Below are 21,100 nucleotides of genomic sequence, written 5' to 3'. Positions count from 1 at the left end.
CTAACTGCAGGCATATTTGTTATTCCTGCTACAATTTGTAGCTTTAAGAAACTAATAGCTCTAGTGACTTCAGCTTGTAAGTGTATCATCCACAAATTATGGTATGCTTTTGAATCTTTTTAGCGACAGCTTGCAGGTTTAATCATACTTGCAGATGGTGGCTTTGTTCCAAGCTCAGCTTAAAAGAGTATCTCTATCTCTTGTGTCTGTGTGAATTGTACATCAAGAATTTTATGTTGTGTAGGAACATGCCAAAAATTTTCGGTCGCTCATTGACATTTCTTAACTTTGCAAACATAGATTTTATATGGAGATTTCCATGGCTTTGCCACACAGATTAGATTCATAGGTTGACAGAATTTTGAGGTTCAACGAATGAAGCATTGGTTTTCTTTCTCTCAAGGGTTGCTCATTCTCACTCTGAACCATCCTCTCATAAGTGACCTGTAGGTCTTTTATTATTTCATTGCGAGCAGCAGCATAAACATTTGCCAGTTTGCGTTGTTACTTATTTTGAAATCATAGAATAAATGTATCTGAAATTTGCTGTAATGGTTATATATATGAGTCAAGAAAAAATGCAGTGTCACATAACTTTTCTAATACTACTGTAGTTATTGTTACAGTGAATAAATTTGACTTTCAACATCCATCTTTTAAAATGTACATACCACAATAACTCTCCAGGTATGCTCTTCAAAGAAGAGATGTTTAGTATTTATTAAAGGAATATAATTAGCCATCTGTAAGTGATAGTTACGGCAAATATCTACTCCAGGTGGGTGGTGTGGACTCCGATGATCAAACATCCCAGAGGAAAGAGCCAAGAGGAGGAATTCCTGGTGCACTTTCTACTGCTGGAGAAGAGGTAGGAGCTCTGCTGTCAGGTACTGCTGCCAAAGGAGGCGCAGTGTTAGCAGAAAGTATTGCAATCCCTGGAAGAACAGGAGTGCCAGGAAGGAGAGGGAGAGGTATTGGAAGCAGGTCAGAAGTACCTCAGACTGGTAAATGGCATCAGTGTCCCTACTGTCCATACTTCTCAGTGATGAAAACCAACTTGAACAACCATATTCGTACACATACTGGAGAGAAACCTTATCTTTGCCCCTATTGTCCGTCAAGTTTTTCCCAGAAAGGCAGCTTGCAGAACCACATCCGAACCCACACTGGCGAAAAGCCCTTTGCCTGCTCATTTTGCCCTTATAGATCAGCTCAAAAGAGCACGTTGAATAGTCACATGTGGTCACACCGTAAGTAAGATGCAAGCATTACTCGGTTACATTGCATTTCATGTTCCTGATAGTCAGTTGATCATTTGCTTTTTAACATGTTGGGAGGTCATTATTAACCCAGGGTTAGATTTGTTATTTACTTAGAAGTAACCAAGTGTGAAAGTTATTTTGGAATAAGAGATGTTTAATGAAAACAGTATTGGAAAAATGATTTTTTTATCCAAAGTGGGATTATGCAAAGGTTTCAATTTTTATAAGTTATGGAATTTTATTATTAGTCATTTAAAAAAGGTTATAACCCTATTAAAAATAGATTGGAACAAAAAATTTTGCTCAATGTGTCTAGACAGGAAAACATTGTTAGCAGATCAGTGTAATTTGAAGTACTGTTGACCCCTCAGTGACCTTGTCTGAATGTAGCGTAGCTTGCAGTATTAAGTTGCTCTAATCCTCAGGTAGTGAACTTTTGAATTAATTTAGAACACTGTCCTTCAGAACATAAATGTTTGGGAGTTGTTATAATTGCAACTTGCAGCCATGGAGTGCTGGTAGTTCCATTAAAAATATTCTCTCTTACAATTTGTATTCTGTTTGTAGCAAGTTGATTATGCTGTAAAATCCACCAAGATTTTCATAAGAAATAATTTATTCATGATTGTTCCAGTCAAGTTGATCCAAATTCAGGAATATCTTCTTAGCATTTTTTAGGTTTTAAATTTTCTTTCTGTTCTCATCATATTTTGCCATGGTGCAAAATTATTTTGTAAAAGTATTATAATTTGTTGAAATGATTGCTCTCTTCCATTATAACTATTTTGTATGCATGAAAACAAAACTCTACAATACAGCATTACTGTACTTAATGATTTTAGGATGTTGCTTTGTGTTATTATAATACAGCACCTCTAATTAATTTATATCATCATCAGCTGTGAAAATTTTAGCTCTTGTCATGCAAAACATATTTGGCTAAGGTGTTTTTTTATATATTTTATTTTATATTTGTTGATCATGCACAGGAAAAGTTGCATTGCAGTACAGTAATTGAATGAAGTTCCTGACCTCAATGCAGAACATTTGTGACCTGACCTCAGTGCAGAACATTTGTGAACTCTCCTGTCAGCATAGTTCAGTAACATGGGAGTTGTGAGAGGCAAATAATTATTTTTATTTCCAATTTTTTTTCCTTGACAAAAACATTTTGTTGGATGTTTTAGGAAGTGAGAATTTGTTATTCATCAGGGCATTCTAAAATATCCTGCAAGTGTAATAAATCTGACGGTAAACAAAGTACAGTACATGCAGTCCCTGGTTATCAGCGATCTAGTTTCACGGCGCTTGTTTAGCGATGACGATAACTGGATTTTTACCGCCAACATGCGCTGATGTCTGCTTATCGGCGCCGATCTCCGCTTATTGGCGCTGATCCCCAGTTATTGGCACTGATGAGCAGGGATTTTGGCGCTGTTGTCACCGATTTTCAGTTATCGTCGATTTTTGGTTATCGTCACGCCGTCGGGAACAGAACCCCTGCTGATGACTGGGTACTGCCTGTATCTGTGTGTTGTATTATTTTGTGAATTTATACTTTGTACGTAATTAGTCCCTTGAAAATAAAGTTTAAGCATTATTATTAATCTGGCATTTATTTTATCCTTTCGTGCTTTCGCTACAACTTGAATTCTCTGCTTTGGATGAATGGTGTTTTCACACTAAGTAAAAGCCATGAATTTCAACATAGCTATTTCATAAATCTTCTTAGGTCAGTAAAATCGAAAACCAGTCTTATTCAATGATGCTTGTATGTAGGACGAGCAAGGAAAATACTTCTGAAATGAACACAAAAGAAAGTTTTTTTTATAGCTAAAAAATCCCTTACTACTAGGAAGTTAGGCACTATTTAAAAGGCAGCCTTTATCTGATTAAAAATGTGACATGCTTGGGGTCTGTTTCACTTTTCTGGTTATCAGGAACAGCCCAGCATCCATAGACCTTTGTCTAAAAGATGAATATGCTCCAGGTGTGGGTTGCCATTTTCTCAACTACAGTAATCCTAAAGCTTATTTTTTTCTAATATCACTGTAGTTACAGTCTGTGTATAAGTATATATTTTACAGTCTGTGTATAAGTATATATTTTTCACCACCCCTTTATTTTTCTATTCTGTTCCCACCTCATAGTTCTTTCCTTTATTCCAACCTCGTTCATCGTATACAGATGCCTTATACTAGTGGCCTGAAAATTTCAGGCTCATCATTGTAGGATCCACAGAAAGTAAATTTTTTACTGCACATGCGTCAGTAGTGCTTATGATTCTGTTGCATTCATTTTAGAGCTTTGTTGCTTCAACACAGTTTCATGTTCCCAGGATTGTGCTCCAGTTTTATAATGCTTTCATTTTATCCTCAGTTCTTTTTCTCTCTGGGCATTCTATTCTGTGGAAACTGGCTATGCAGATTAATTCTTTTTGTTGTATATTATTTTGTATAGTTTGATTTTTGTAATTTTTACATTCATCAGTAATTGTATTTCGATTTATATCCAGAGTTTTACCATTTAAAGGGCTGTTGGATGCAAGGGGATTACAATGTAGAAACAAAAACTAGTTTATTACTATGTAGAAAGAAAACTATGTGAGAAAAGTGATGGAATAACTAGAAAAAGTTTAGGCATTACTTTTTCTAGATCCATTAGACTTAGGACAGCTTGGAACTTCAGTCAATAAATACTTTTTGTATAATGTAGTCACAGTTTAAATACTGGTGGGAGTAACCTTTTTGTACTTTTTGAGTCTTACATTATTTTAAGTGACTGGTATTGCTTATGAATTGAATAGTCAGATACCCTATCATGATATTTACATTCAACAGCATCCGGAGTAAAGTAGTGTGATTGTGTTCAGTATTGAGCTGGAATGTTTGATAGGTTTTCTCTTAAAGTTACTAGTGTAGAGAAGAATACATATATTTTTTTTTTTAAATATTGGCTGGGTGGGCCTAAGAATTAATCTTTGAAAAGTCCCTAACAAACGGCTGATGATCACTGCTCTACAGGTTATCGTGCCACCAAGTCCTCGAGTGAGAAATAGCTGGAGCAGAGGAGGCCGCACTGTTCACGAAGACCCATCATCTGCACTAAACTTCAGCATTTGTTCAACCAGTAAAGTTCACCAGTGTCACTACTGTGGCTATATTGCTTCAAGCTCCACCAATTTAGCGAATCACATTCGTACCCACACTGGAGAGAAGCCTTTTGTTTGCCCTCACTGCCCTTTCCGGGCTGCCCAAAAGGAAAACCTTAAGTCACATATCAGAACCCACACTGGGGAGAAGCCTTTTGCCTGTACAGTATGTTCCTACCGAACCGCTCACAAGAGCAGCTTAAAAACTCACATGTGGACACATCAGAAATAAGGTAATTGCATGGATAGCTTTACATCCTAACAGTATCCGGCTTTAGTGTAAAGATATCTTGCCGTGCTTTTCTTTTTCAAGAATGATATTAACTTCAAATTAGTACATTTCGTATGGTATGCCACACATACCATTGAAAAATGTAATGATCAAGAAAGTGTGATGGGATGTGTACATTTGTGTTTTGCATACCATAAGATGGAATGCCCAAGGTTACAGTGAGGATTATACTTCTTGAAATTTACTATAATCAGCTTCACTGTGTTGTGCTGGTGTGTTTCTTTTTTCAACTTTGTAATTGCTTAAAGTCATTTTGTAATGTATCTTCATCATTGTCTAAGAATACTGCAACGATTTATATATCCATTTAATAAATTTGTGAACTTCCTAGAAAAAGTAAGAATGTGGGTTTGAAAGTACTGTGTATTATAGCTTCATTTTGATTTTTATTGCAAAGATGCGTAGAGTTTGTGGGCATGAAGTGTTATACTGTACTGCAGTTTGATAGTTTTTTTTTTTTTTCTATTTGAAAGGTTTAACACTATTGAAAGTTCCTCAGTTGACTATCAAGGAATTAGGAGGCACTATATCTCTGTTCTTCATGAATTTAAATTTACCTACTGGGAGTTCCTCTGAAATAATAATACCAAATGTTCTGCTGTTCATAGATGAGAGAGAGAGAGAGAGAGAGAGAGAGAGAGAGAGAGAGAGAGAGAGAGAGAGAGAGAGAGAGAGAAACATGGTTGTGTATACCCATAGTTACTAGAGTCTAATTAGCACCTGTTTTTCATCACGTTCGTCTCTTGATGGAATCATATACAACAAGGTTTGATAAATGGATGGGAACTCGGTTGTTGAATATTTTGATTAGGCCACAAGTATTATGTGCAACCTTCATCAAGATCCTAGTTTCATTCTTGTATTTCTGGAAGAGCTAAAGAAAGTGCAGTTTGCTACTCCACCAAGAGTGGTTTAGCAAAGTGTTGTCTTCGAGTAGTCAGAGTGTTAATGCATATTGCTCCTCTGTCCTCACAGCAATAGTTTGTAGACCTTTTACTCCTCACAAGCCTGCTAAGAGAGTAATTTACGTGGTTGGTAACATGTTATAGTTATTCAGTAATACCTCAGACAGTTTTTGGCTGATACTACAGTTAGAATGATCAATCTAAGCTGGAAACAGCCTCACTCAGTCGTATAATTTGAGGCATCATCTTTGATTTTAAACACTCAAAATGGTCTCGAGTTCAGATAACGAGAGGGCTGAGTGTGGGGATTAATGTTCCTGCCTCAAGGGGTGGTGGGTCATGGTGATGCGCAAAAGCCCCAGGAGTGAGAGTGAGTGACTGTGCTTTCTTTAATCTCTTAGAAGCTGACTTCCGTAGTTTCTTCTAATGGTAAGAGAAAGTTCTCATTCTCAGCAGTAGAGAGTTATGGATTAGCACATACTCAACTTCTCTCTTTTAAACTTCATTTTTCATTTTCACCAGAGCTTTGTGCAGTCAACAGCATTTCTAATCAGTCTCACAGAAAAAGGAATGGTATAGTTTTTAACTTGAAAGTGGTGATACGTACAAAAGTATTCCTGCATCTGACCTCTTAAAAGCAATTACTACAATAACCTCTCTCATGATTTGAAATTCCCACATCCACTCTTTTTTGGAAACATCACTGGTTCAGCCATGTAGACTACCTTCTTCTTGTATTCTTGTTTCTATGATTGTTCAAGTATTTAGACATTTGCAAGTTTAAGGATCAGGTTCTGCTAACCAGACTTCTTACCTATACATTAGTTTTGTTTCTCTTATCTGTAGATTCATTCATAGACTTTTATCTATTTTCACATGAGTGTTATGGATCTCTCAACATCCTGTTCGGCCACCTTTTAGAGGTTATGTATTAAAAATTTTATTTTGCCGTCATTATTAATGCTTGTGCTTTTGGAGTATGTGATGGGCTTCACAGTGTCTGTTGAGGTGTCAAGATGTCATACTGCCAGAGCTTTTATTCACTCTATGATAGTTTTCCTCATTATGTTATAGATGTCAGTGTTCATAATTTTAAGGGAGGCTGTGATCGTCCTTTAAAGTGACACATTCTGCTTTTTACAACCATTGTTAATGTCTATGTTCATTGATGTTTTTATTGTTTTGCTAATTATACTTATTACTTAAAACTGTATCCGTACTTTGTTTGTTTGTTGACACAATTTTCTGGGAGCTCGCTTAGCCAAGTGAGTAGCCTTTTGGCTTGTTTCATTTGAGTGCTTGCTTATGTTGAATAGTAGGAGCAATAATTTTGCATATCAAGTCTTTTAATCGCAGTCAGAGAGGGGACTTCCTATAATAGAAGGTTTTACATACAGTATTAACTTTTACTGTGATCAGGATGGCATTTTATTTTGATGTTGGTGTTTTGTCATTGTTGTTTTGACTTGTAGTAAGAAGGACATCAATCAACAGGTGGGTGGCCTGACGGACGTTGGGAATGTGTGGCAGAGTGACAAGGTCGCTGGAGGAACTTATGCTTACAGGTCAAGCTCTGACAGCTCCTTTACCCCTTCATCATCTGTGAAGATTCACCAGTGCCCCATCTGCCAGTATTCTACTTCTGTCATAACTCACATGAAAAGACACATCCGCTGCCACACGGGAGAGCGACCCTTTTCCTGCACGCACTGTGCGTACAGCTGTGCCACAAAGGAAAATTTGAAGAAGCACATCAGAACTCACACTGGAGAAAAGCCTTATTTTTGTCCCCATTGCCCGTACAGGTCCTCTCGCACTGATTCCTTGAAAATCCATATGTTTCAACACCAGTGATGAAGGTGGTTTAGAAGGAAGTGTGCTTGTTGGCGTTAATGTTTTGAAGAAGGATACTGTAAATAGCATAGATAAATGTTAGGCATTGCGTGAAAGCGTACCGGCTTTTACTTTAGAATCTGAAAATGGTTATTAGTCTTTATAACATTTGTAATAAAAAGTGTTGTTGTGGTAGCCTTTAATTTTATGAGTTCATCATTTTTTGGAGGGCATCACAGCATCATCAATAAAAGTAAATTTAATTAGGTAGAGTCGAAGCACTGTAACTCATTTTTACTTGTTAGGGTAAATATGCTGTACAGTATCAAACATTTCAGACAGTAGTTCGTATGAAGTATTAACTCTCAGTTTTGTTCCTGGTACAGCAATAAGCTTTTGCATGGTGACATTTTAGGAGGATGAGGCTGTGTATGATTAATCTTAACAGAGCTCAGCTCAGTAAAGAAAATGAAAGTTTTCTAAGCTGTTTTCTTCGTATTCAGCTACACTGTTCGTTTTTTCCCTTATTACTGCCAGTCTGTGATATAAGTAAAGACTTGGTGAAAAGAATTTCCTTGATGTTTTAACTTCTGTTACTGACAAGTCATCGATGGGATGGTAGGAAAAAAGAAACTATATTTTGTAATACATCTTTTGTTTTCAAGAATTATGATATTTGTTATTTAGGTACTTTAAAAAGAAATGGGAAAGTTGTTCAAATTTTATTTTATACACAGCCTATTTCAACATTTCACGTATTGTATATATTTAACAGCGTCTGGATGAAATACGTGAATGTGATAATGTAACTGATATTAATGAAGATGTTGACAGTGATACCTGTGTAGGTTAAAATATGACATTTTGCAGCCATTTGTCAAAAGGAAAGCAGTTACACAGTACTCTGTAAGAAATTGAGTTACTGACATATGCAGTACTGTATTTCAAAAATTTGGAAAGCTTGCTCTGTTTTGGTAAACAAGTTTGGTGAACTTGTTTGGCCAGGCAACAATGCAACATCCTTATGACACGCTATTCATAAAGCCACAGGTGTAGATGACTGTGTGATGCAACTAAATCTGCTGTCTTCAGATTATGGTTATATTTTTCCTCATCCTTTCCAGTTTCTGTTACAGCAGTTCAGTGCGTTAGTCCTTATAGTTTGGAAGCATCCTGAAGTGTTAAACCTGTTCATTATCCCATGAAATCTTGCTTTTCCATACTGCCGTTAATCCATTTATTTGTAATTCATATATCTGGCTTCGGCAGTGGTGATTATCATTGTCCGGAGTAACTTGTCTCACTGTAATGTTTTTATAACTTTTACCTGTGTCTTTCTAACATTTGGCTATGCCATACATAGCCTGTATTTTATGAATATTGTATAGGCAGTCCCCGGTTAATGGCGGGGGTTCCGTTCCTGACTGAGTGCCACAAACTGAAAATCTCTGATAACTGAAAATCGCTGATAACCCACTTAATGGCGCCCTTAAACGGATATCGGAGCCGATAAACCGCTCACCGACGCCGATAAACTGCTAACCAGCGCCAAAAATCTGTTTAATGACGTTGCTAGCCAAGCGCCATAACACCTAAACACCGTTAACCAATGCCACCGGTAAACGGGGACTGCCTGTAACCAACATAAAACTTGAGTATTAGGTAGGCTGTTGTAATGGATTTATATAGTCTGGTAGCACCCATGAAGAGATGATGCTAGCCTCATGTAGTAGGCCACTGCCCATATTCTTAACTCTGGCTTATGTATGGTAATTTAGTAACCAACAAATATCTGAATGCTATTACCATGCAGACCAAATGAACTGCAGCCGTAAATTTTATGTAGTAAACTTTTGTTTTAATGCTGGATATGTTATGTCAGACTTCAGAGTAAATTGCTGCAGATTAGAGCTGCTTATGTAGTTACGGAACGCCAGTTTTATCAGTTAATGCCCTGCAATATGCTGAAATTATTAAAGTGAGGGGAAAACATCTCAGAATTTTTTATTTTTCCTTCTAAAAGCACCTTACGTTACAGATGTGTTTTGAAATGTTTCATATGTGTGTAGTGAAGATAGAAACATAAAGAGATTAATGAAAAGGAATAAACAGTAGTGCAGGAACTACAGTTGATATCTTGATAACCTGTGATATAAGAGCTTGTCTCAGTAGCACTGCAATATCATAAAAAACAAGGGGTCAAGTTGTACAAGTTACCCAGGGTACTGTCTAACACTCAGAATCATAAACTGAATGAAAGCAATGCTTAATAAAAATATTGTGGATGTGCAGTTTGAAGGTTTGGTTGTATTAGGGTTGCTTTTTGGGTTTTACTTTCCACACGCTTATTTTTATCTAACATTCATATTATGTTGATGGAAAATCAGTGATGAAAATCTCTGTAGTTGGTTATTACCTGGAAAAAATGGAATAGACATTCTTTGTGAATACTGATGTATCAAATAAGTTTTATTTATTTAAAGAAGTAAAGTCTTTCTCTTTGCAGATAAATTTTATTAGCTTTCATTGTGAGTGTTTGTAGTATTCTCTCTCTCTCTCTCTCTCTCTCTCTCTCTCTCTCTCTCTCTCTCTCTCTCTCTCTCTCTCTCTCTCTCTCTCTCTCTCAGCCATTAACTTTATTAGATACGTGGTACTTATGAGTCACAGCAAAGTTCTTTTAAAGTTGTGTATTTAAATGCCAAATCTCAGAAACCTGTTGTGCTAAGTTTCGAATGTTCCAGTGGTATTTTGAAACACATGCAAACATATAAATATGTTTACATAATTTTTTTCAGCATTTTTACCCATTTCTATTTAGGGTTGCTGTTTCCTATCAGCCTTCTCCACCTTCCTCTTTTCAATGCTTCCTGACTTCTTAAACCTTTCTCCCACATCAGCTATTTTGTCCTTTCATCCGAACTGTAGCCTTCTTTTTCTTCTTCCCTCCAGCTCTAAGCTCTTAACCCTTTTGCACACATGACCTCTCTGCATAACATGACCAAACCACTGTAGTCGTCTTCCATTCTTCGATGCTTTCTCTACCTAAACTGTTCTTCTAATGGATTCATTTCTAACCTTATCTCTTCTTGTGACTCCACACATCCTTCTCAACATCCTCATCTCGGGCACATCCATTTTCCATTCTTGAGCCTTCTTTATCACCCATGCCTCAGTTCTGTAAACCATCGCTGGTTTGACTAAACTTGTGAAACTTTACCTTTACACTATTCCTCTCATCGCACAGTATCCCTGATTACCTTCTCCATTTTATCCAAGCGCATTGTATCCTATTGTTGATTTTCATCCTGACCCAATTTCACTGTTCCCTGTCTTTCTTCTCCTCCCATCCACAAATGCTCAGTCGTTATCCTGCGTATGTCCAGACCTTGATCTTCAAGTGCATATCTCCACCTTTCTAGTTTCACCTCGGCTCTTTCTCTAGTCGTGTCTGTTAACACTGTTTGATCAGCAAATAAAGCACTTCAAGGGACCTCCTCTCTGATATTTACATTTTTCTGTATTTTACAAAGAAGTCTAACAGTGACCTAACCATCTTGGGTCTTATGAGAGTACCCTTGCCAGCAGCAAATGCAAGTTCGCATAAAACAAACAACATACGCAGTAATTTGGGAACACAAAAATGTAAAAGGATTTCACTTGTTCATACCGTACCATAAAGAGGCTTGTGCCTGAGGTGTGTAAATGTTATTCTGTGAATTGTTAGTCAAGATTATCAAATCATTCATAATTTGCTCCCTTTTAAGAACCTTGGAAAAAGTACTATTAGAAAACTGGAATGGTTTGTGTGTTGTGTGTGTGTATGTGTGTGTGTGTTCATTAAGCTGGCAGAGAAAGCATAATATCTTATTGGTATAGTCTAGTCATAGCCATCAATATGACACTCATAATGGTATATTTGTGAAAAATAAGTATTTGAAGAAAGGCACTGTATTTTTGTGGTTTTCACATTAAGACTTAAGTGTCCTAAACTTCTGGGTCAGTGAATGTCACAAAATAAGACTCGACTGATGAAGTGTTCCTTTTGACACATTTGCCCAAATTTAAAATATTACAAATTTAGAGATTTTACATGTCTGGACTTTGTAGGGAAAAAAATCATTTAAGTTTCCATGTGCTATTGTGATATCTAGTACAGTGAGTTAAGTAAGCTACATTACTGAATTTTACTCCATGAAAGTAAGATGGGCATCCTCAACAGGTATTTCTGAATACCAGTGAGCAGAGGACCAGATGGCGGGGCAGTCTTCCAGCATCTGTTGCAGCAGGTGTCCCAACTGGTGCTCTTGTTGGCAAACCTCATCAGTGTACCTATTGTCCTTATAGTGCGTCCACCACCACCAATTTGATGAATCACATCCGAACTCACACAGGAGAGAGGCCCTTCGCCTGCCCTCACTGCGCCTTCCGTGCCACGCAAAAGGAAAATCTCAAAGCCCACATTCGAACGCACACGGGGGAGAAACCTTTTGCCTGTACCCTATGTTCTTATCGCTGCGCTCAGAAGAGCAATTTAAAAGCTCACATGTGGACGCATCAGAAATAAGGTAATTATGGTAATATCCTTGCAGTTCATAGATGTAAAGCTTATATGCAGTTCATAGATATAAAATTTATATGCTGGTAGCAAGGTGATTTGTGATTATTGTTCAATAAATTAATTTATTCTTATACTGTATAATGTAGGCAGTCATTAGGGTAGCATATTTTTCTTCAGCTGTCCCGGCAACAGTTTTTATGTTAATGAAGACATTAGGCGTGTTATAGCAGTGGTTTTAGTCCTTTACAGTGCTGTGATGTTTTTTCTTCATTATAAAAATGTTTACTTGCAGAAAACAAAAAGTTTTTGTTGGAAAGTGAAAGGATGTTTGTAAAAACAAAGTTTATTGTACATAATAGGAACAAGTTGCTTCATTGACTATATCTTCATTTTGTTACTGCAGAAAATTGTTCTTGTGCTTAATTTACAGTGAAGGTAGACTTATTTACTGTTTATACTTGCTCTCTCTCTATAATTTTGTATTGATCTCTCTCTACCCTTGGTATTTATTCCAGCAAACAAGTTCATTGTCATGATTTTATTTGTGTAAAGGAGTTAATTTTGTTAGATTGTAAAAAAATTAGTGTGTAAAACTGAACATTAAATTAGCTGTACCTAGAGTGACTCTTATTATATTTCCATTTTCCAATTATTCTGAGATCAGATCTTAATGGAATACCATAGCTTGGATTGTAATTTTTATGCTTAATCCAGTACTGTAATGAATTGTTACACATAATGTATTTTGTCAGAACTTTTCTGAAGGCAGTTCTGCTTAATAACTGTATGAACTGGCAACCAATTTGGTTATCTTCCTTCATGCTATTTATTTTATAATTAATTACATTTCCCCAAATCTTTGATATTATTGGATGCTTTTTTTGATATTGTAATTGATACTGATGCATTTGTATAATTCTCATTGGTTTCCTTGTCCCATCACTTGTATACTCGCCTACTTCTTTATGGTGTAAATCAGAGAAAGTGAAATGCAATTTTGGTTGTAGCTCCATAAAAGAAATAGTGTGAAATATGCAGAATTCCTAATACAGGCAGTCCCCGGTTATCGGCGATCTAGTTTTACGGGGCTTGTCTAGAGACGAACATTGCTGATTTCTGCTTATCGTCACCGATAATCTGATATTGATGATGGTACATACCTAACCGAGGGCTGAAAATCGCTAATTTTCGGTTATTTGGAACTGTCGAACGGAACCGATAACTGTTGCTAATGTTTAGTCAGCAATAGACCACTGTACTGTATATTCATGAAGCATGAACATTTTTTTTTTTTTACATAAATGAGGGAAAGCATTCAGTATTTTATAAAGTAACACTGGTATGTAACTCATATTTAAAGGCTGCATAAATTTGTGGCGTGTTTGGGGGATTACATATGACAGTAGGAGTTTTCAAGTGAGGCCTAAGTTCAACAGATCCCATCATACTTATTTTCTAATTTCTAGTCAAGGCAGTCCCTGCTCACTGGTGGCATTGGTTAATGGCGTTTCGGTGCTACTGCACTTGGCTAGCAATGTCGTTAACCAGATTTTTGGCGCCAGTAAGGGGTTTGTTGGCATTGGCAAGTGGTTTATCGACACCGGTAAGTGGTTCATCGGCACCGTTAAGCGGTTTATCGGTGCTATTATCGCTGATTTTCGGTTGTCGGTGATTTCCGGTTATCGGCGATTTTCGGTTAGCTGCGCTCGCCCACGATGAAACCCCTGCCATTAACCAGGGACTGCCTTTGGTGTAGTCCTATATGGTACTTGTTTCTAAGTTTTGTTCACCAAGTGCCCAGAAATTCAGTTGCTTTAGTACACTGGGTTTAGAATAGATTGTACATAATACTGTTTCATATTTTTATGCATTAATGTCACAAACAATTTATGCATACTAAGCTCTGATTGTACTTTTTAATTGTGCTATTGTTAAGAGGATAATTAAAACTAAAGCAAAATTTATTTCCCATTTGCGAGATGATTTTCAAATATCAACAAAGGTTTTGTAAAGCATAACTTTGTATTTTTATATGATATCATCAAGTTCTTATTTTTCATAAACTTACACTGACTTGCTGAGTTTTTATAATAAACCTTAATATGAAATTTAACTTAACTGCAGCTGAGATATGTTTGTCTTGCCACCTTTATAATACTACAAATTTAATGTACAGTTTTTGTAGTACCATTACTTTGTAGTAGTAGTTTTAATTACTAAATCTCAGCTCCTTTTTCTTAGTTTGCTTTGAGATTCCATAGTTCTCATCTGTTTTTGAGTGATGGGCTGCTTTAGAGAGACACCTGTTAGCACAGGATGGTTATACTGTTAATTTTCTGTCCTCTTATTTGAGGCTGCAAAATGGTGAATGATCATCGATGTTTTCTGTCTTGAGGAAGGGTTTCTGAAGTAGCCGGAGAACAGAATGTGTTTTTCCTAGTTGTTGGGGGGGACAAGATTTTCAAAACAGTGGTAATCTTCATGCTTTTAATTAAACTAAAAGCATAGAACTTTTCATGATGTCATTATGGTGGATATAGATTCAAAAGATAATATAGATTAATACATTTCCTTTCATTATGGCATGGCGATAAAGTGTGTAATGTACAGTTTGTACTTGATCTCATGTATGCTAGTTCCAGACTCTTAATAAAATTTAATACTTTTAATTTAGTTTATTTTCATATTCTTTCATTAGAGAATTAGTATATCAAATGGGCATCAAAGCATAATAACATACCGTATTAATTACATCTTCAAAAGAAAAATTTTGATTTGTAGCGTATCATTGTAGTGGATGGAATGATTGCATGAAATAATTGTGTGTGGGTATGTGGCCTGATATATACTGTATAGCTTTGATAAATGTTCTTGAGTGTTTAAATAAAGGTTTTTATGATACAGATACATCTTTAATGTGTTTCATCCTCTTGAAATACAATTACACACCAATATTTACTTAAGCACCCTTTTTCCCTTCTCTTTTCAAATCTTATCTAGGTTATAGTGTTACAAGTAGGAAGTACTGATTGTTGACAAGCACTTTATGGTGCGCTTTCTAAACATTATAGTACCTGTGCTGTACTGTTTTGTAAGAGGCTGAGGAAAAGCCATTGATTTTTTAATAAGTTGCTTTTATTTTTCTGCACCTTCTAGATATTTTGTGCTCTGTGGACATGATCAAGTTTTGAGTTTTTAGAATTTTGGTAATAATCCCTAAGTATTCTTTTGCCCTTTTAGTTTTAATTCAGTTTACCACATTCCTATATGCATATTCTTGGCTTCTCATTGAGCACTTGGATGCACATATTTTTGCAAATACTTTCTCATTCATTTCAATGGAAATACCATATGCTTTTGGAGTAACTTCATATGTATAGGTTTCAAGGGTATAGTGTCATTTGTTCATTTTTCAGCCTTTTTAAGGCTGATTTCCAATTAAGTGTTCACTAAAATGAGTGAAATGAGCTTCATGTCTGGATTAGTAAGAGAGGTCTCCCCTGCAGGTGGAGCTGAGTGGATGGATGAGCCCCTGGGATGTCACAGATGATGATGGACGTGTCACCGAAGGAAAGTCGTTGGGTGCATCAACATTCACACAGAAGGTGTACCAGTGTCCATATTGCCAGTATTCCACTGTTTCAAACGCTCACCTTAACCGCCACTTACTCACTCATACAGGAGAGAAACCTTTCTCGTGTCCTCATTGTTCGTACAGCTGTAGAAGGAAGGAGCACCTGACTTTCCACATTCGAACACATACAGGAGAAAAGCCCTTTCCCTGTCCGTATTGTCCCTATCGGGCATCCAGAGCAGATAAACTGAAATCTCATATTGGCTTTATTCATCAGAAAATATAATCTTACAGAGAGTTTCATGATTCTGTTCATTGGTAGAGTTTATACAGTATTTCAAGTTTTCTAATTAAGTGCCTTAAATCTGAAAAGCACTTGATATTTAAAGCCTTATTTGATGATGAGAAAACATATCATATTTACCCTGTTGCATACTTTTCACACATTTGGAGACACAGATTGTGTCAAGTCACATGCTTCTTATAGATATCTTGTAAGATCATAAACTAAACTATTGAGGCACTAGTAACACAGTATGTTGATAGAATCTTCTTAGTAAAATCAGAGAATAAAAGTTTTTAAGCTCCACTGACTTTCTTTTCTCATTTTTTAACTTCAGTCTGTGGAGATGTAACTCAGTGAATAATTTGTGAAAGTGGTATTCTGTATTTAGTACTGTATGAAAATTCTTCTTAGATGCAAGTTAATGAATTAGGTAGGTAACTGTTGTTGCTGTGTTTTCATTAATAAGGTATGATCTCAGAGAGAACAAGCACATGTACATTGGGTAAATGGTTAATTCTTTATTTCTTTTGAACACTGTCATCCCGTAATGGGATGCATATCCATGGAACAAACAAAACAGTAGTAATTGCTGTATTCCTACTTAAACTGCTAAATTGTGGATGAACCTCCTATTCAGAAACCAGATTTTGAACCTTTTGCACACTTGTCACTCACCTTTGTCTAACACATGCTCTTACACTTCCTGACTGTTGTAGTCTCTCTCTCTCTCTCTCTCTCTCTCTCTCTCTCTCTCTCTCTCTCTCTCTCTCTCTCTCTCTCTCTCTCTCTCTCTCTCTCTCTCTCTCTCTTGCTTCTCCCTCTTCCTCCCAAAACTACTGAATTTTACTCTTCATTCACCTGTCTTTTTTGACAAAAATCTGTGATTTTCGGCACTGACAATTGCGTATTGGCGCCGACACATACCTAACAGGCACTGATGACCGAAAATTGGTGATTTTCAGCCCTTATCAGTGCCGAAAAATGCTGATTTTTGGTATTGGCGATATTTGCTTATTGTCACGCTGCTGGAATGGAACCCCCGCCAATAACTGGGGACTGCCTGTACTTTTACAATTTACCATTACAGTACTTATATGTGTCTCTGCACTTCTCACATTTGATTAATAACACTTCTGTGCACAACACAAGATTACTGCATCTCAGTACTGGACAAGCTGCTTCTTTCATACACTTCAACCTTTTTCTTTCATTCACATTCAACATCCATACTTCACACATCTAAAGGAAAGTTGACTCAACTAATGTCACTGCTAGTTGGGACTGAGATTAGGGTTGAGGAAGTGCAATTCAGCATGTATGTTACCTGGCACTCATATATTTACGTAATTGCTTGTTATTTTAACATCTTTCACCTATATATTGACAACAAAATAATTTCATCACTTTGTTCACAGTTTTCAGTTGTATGTGGTTAGTAATTAGTCTATACACAGATTTGATCTTCTCAGACAGTCACTCCATTGCGGCCATAGTACTGTAGTATTATGTTTTCAATTAATGTCAGATTTTATGACAACAGATTTATGGCAAGTAATTCAATGACGATGCATTTTAAAGATTATTACTATTGATAGTTTACCAAGACCAGTATAAGTTACATCTCAGTACTCTAATATGGATGAGCCAATAGATTTGTTCTTAGTAGAAAATTGGAGCAAATTAAAGATGTTGGATGTCAAGGGGAAAAGACCAAAGGAAGCAAATTAAAATCAAAAGGAAGCAAGTCAAGTAACAATAATTTCCAGTCTTTAACCAAGTAGGTTATTAACTGCACAACACAAGACAGAGAATGAATAGCTATTAAACCAGTAAACTAGTTTAGTAAAATCATAAAGGTCTTTACATTTAGGCAGCAACCGTGACATTGTCATTGTCACTCTTGTTGATGTGTTTCCTGTCTTACACAGGAGATAAATGCAGGAGATAGCTGCTGTATAATATAAACCACAATATTTCTTAAAGACTCTAATTCAGTGTACGCTATTAAAAAGGCAGTTTGACTTTACCCATATCTGTTGTATACTGTACCATGTTCAGTGCCCATACCTATGGTTTTCTTTGTTTTAGTGTTTAGGTATTTAATGAATAATAAAATAAACAAGCTTATAAGACGGGTCTCCTTGACAGGGTGGAGCTAACAGCAGCAGGAACCATTCCGAGTCTGATTATGGAGATGATGTAAGTTTTGACTGGAATGAATCAACCATTGCACCTGGGACCCATCACTGTCCATATTGTCAGTATTTCACCACATCCAGTTGCCATCTAAAACGCCATATCAGAACCCACACCGGAGAAAAACCATACTTTTGTCCTCAGTGCCCGTACAGTTGTGCAAGGAAGGAACGTTTGACTGTACACATGCGCAAGCATTCGGGGGAGAAACCTTTCCAGTGCCCACACTGTTCTTTCCGTGCATCGAGAACAGACAATCTCAAATCCCATGTGTGGCTTATTCATGAGAAGAGAGAATCTCAGACACAAGGGGATCTATAATGATGTTGAGTGTCTGTTGTTAAAAAAGAGCCATGTCAGTTGATATATGCAAGGTTTATATTTGTTATAGATAATTGTATGTGATTTATCATGCTACTTTTGAAATTTTGTTTTGTAGCTGTATGTTCCTTATTTAGGCTTGATATTTTCATCCATCAAGTTATATTTTTCTTCTGTCAAATGATCATGATTTGATGTAGTGTTAAGAGATAATCTGGTTTAATTAACATAGCTTAGCACTGACTGTGGTAAGCTATGTCCTGTGTATTTTGTATCAGTAAATATATTTATCTTTTTTTACAATAATCTTGTCTTTTTCTTTGCCTATTCATAAACAGTAAACTTCCCATATAACTAAAGAGCTTCATTGGGGAATTTCCCTCTTTTATTACTTCAATTATGCTGCGTAAGAACCCATGAAATTTATTTACAGTATATGGATTTTAGATTTTGAAATTAATTTCATTTTTCACCTTCAGTCTGTCATTTATTTATTCAGTATCAGGCAGTCCCCACTTACCGGCGGCATCAGTTTTACGGCGCTCGTCTAGTAACGCCGTGAACTGGTGCTGGTAAGCGATTTTCGGCACCAGTCAGTGGTTTATTGGCGTCGGTAAGCAGTTTATTGGCCAGTCTCTGGTTAGCGACACCGATATCTCGTTAACGACGCCGTTAAACTATTTATCAGTGCTATTATCGTCGATTTTCGGCTAGCGGCGCTCGGCCAGGAACAGAACCCCTGCTGTTAACCAGGGACTGCCTGTAGTTCTGACTTGTTTATGTGGCTTTCTGTTCTGTTTCTAGTATTTATATGTCTCTTTTAAGTGCACTAAGACAAGCTTTTTAAAAAAATTTTTAGAAATTTTTTTTTTTTTTTTTTTTTACATTTTCTCTACTTTAGATCTTATGAGCAGCTTTTTTTTTTTTTTTTTTTCCTATTCTTGAAGCCTTCTGAATAGTTGAAAGCAACATTGTAAGATTCTTGACCCACATCTTTTTTTAACAATATAAATCCATTAAGAATGGTCAAGAAATTCTTGACGAGTATCGATTTTTGACATCTTTTCAAAACCTATGACATCATGGCAGAGGTGAATAACATGGACCAAATAACTCCTATTGTGAAATGTTTTCATCATTTCTTCTACCTAACTTGTCATTACTTTTGTGTAATAACTTTTAGAAAAAAAATGTTATTCCCCAAAAATTTGATGATACAGTATAAATAAAAATCCAAACTCAGAAGAGCCTGGTTGCATCTGTAGTAAGAATGGAGTACTTGGTAGTTATTCAAGGATTTGTTTGGTAGACTAAAGCATTTTACTTGAATAAGTCCTGTGTTAAGTCTTGGTGCAAATTTTCCCTGCTTTTAATGAGGGAGAAAAAGATATTCCTTTGCTTTTGTGATAGTGAAGGTGATCCCATAACTGAAGAGTGAAGGGACCCATGGGAATGTAAAACTTAAGCTTACCATGTGCTTTGACTTGTAAGATAATTAGGTTTATGGGAGAGGCTAAAAAGAAATAAGTTTTATCATTTGTATATAGTTAAACAAAAAACTAACTACTGTAGCTGATAAATTTTTTCATAAATGATCGTTTTTGTGTGTGTTAATGATCAACTCAAGTAAGACAAAGCTTCAATTAACAGGTTAGTTGTTTGATGGGCCCCGATTACCACCCACGCAGCGAAGCAAGCAAAGAAGATTTACACCGCAATGCTCTCCATTGGTCCCAGGACTTTTCCTCTAATTTGCTGTCGCATTTGCCAAAGGTGCATCAGTGTCCATATTGTCCATATTCCACAGCAGTTGTAACCCACATGAAGAGACATATACATCGCCACACAGGAGAAAAACCGTTTGCGTGCACTTGCTGCAGCTACCGCTGTGTCACAAAAGAGGACTTGAAGAAACACATCAGGAAACATACATCAGAGAAACCCTTTGCTTGCCCCCATTGCCCGTATCGATCGGCTCAGCAGAGCAATCTCAAGTCACATGTAACCCAGCGTCATAAGTGATAGTGTGATATGTTAACACAGTGATGTAATTTTTCATAATTGTATTGTTTCTACTTGAACGGCTAAATAAAGATCCTATGTCTTGTAAAACGTATTATGCAAAGTCCTTAGTAGATCCTTTGCATAATGAATTGCATTGTCCATACAGTGTTTTGACTGACTCTGTTAAATAGCCGAATAATGTGAATTAAAGCCTTTAAAGAATACTTTGATATTATCTTCCTTGCATCGGTTACTGGCAGCATAGTACAGTATGGTCTGATAATGTGGGATAGTTTACTACTTCCTTAAAGAGGACTGTTCCTGGTAGGGGAACTAATTTTTATTCCATAGAAAAATTAGTAAGTTCGTGTCCAAGATTTTACTTTAGTCAACTGCGTATATTTTCAATGCTCAAATAGTCTTACTTTTTGATTTTCATCTGAACACTAATTCCAAAGTATTCACTTGCTGCACCACAAAGTCAGAGTGAATTTTATTTGATAGACTCAAGCATTCATCTGAGAATGGCATCAGTTTTCTACAAGGAGAGGTATCTGGGTCACTGGAGGTGAGTTTATTTATCATCACCAAAGCTTTTATATACATATAATTTGTGGTTTTGTTTTGAAGATTTTCATACACTAGTCTACTGTTAAATTAAAATGATTTTGTTCATTCATATATGAACACTAGTACTTCTCTTAACAGTGGTAGATCA

The 21,100-nt window shown here is 36.4% G+C and overlaps 1 protein-coding gene across 25 annotated transcripts in view; it reads left to right on the top strand.

Annotated features, from left to right (window-relative positions):
• LOC136845056 (longitudinals lacking protein, isoforms H/M/V-like) overlaps positions 1–21,100 on the top strand; it is a 252,234-nt gene that overhangs the window by 150,116 nt on the left and 81,018 nt on the right. For 2 of the 25 annotated variants that reach the window (XM_067114813.1, XM_067114849.1), the window contains exon 6: positions 779–2,869. The exons of 18 other annotated variants lie outside the window; for them this stretch is intronic. In XM_067114813.1, the coding sequence (XP_066970914.1) occupies positions 779–1,258 (480 nt within the window). In that variant the 3' untranslated portion in view covers positions 1,259–2,869. Of the gene's footprint in view, positions 1–778; positions 2,870–4,285; positions 4,647–7,104; positions 9,436–11,662; positions 12,009–15,507; positions 16,163–18,009; positions 18,685–20,028; positions 20,597–21,100 lie in introns of those variants that run through there. 5 more of the 25 variants (XM_067114843.1, XM_067114840.1, XM_067114835.1 and 2 more) reach the window with 5 other exon arrangements.

The sequence above is a fragment of the Macrobrachium rosenbergii genome, chromosome 13 (assembly GCF_040412425.1).
Source record: "Macrobrachium rosenbergii isolate ZJJX-2024 chromosome 13, ASM4041242v1, whole genome shotgun sequence".
NCBI lineage: Eukaryota > Metazoa > Arthropoda > Malacostraca > Decapoda > Palaemonidae > Macrobrachium > Macrobrachium rosenbergii.
The sequence above is the reverse complement of the archived record's forward strand: the minus strand, read 5'-3'. Positions and strand labels throughout refer to the sequence as shown.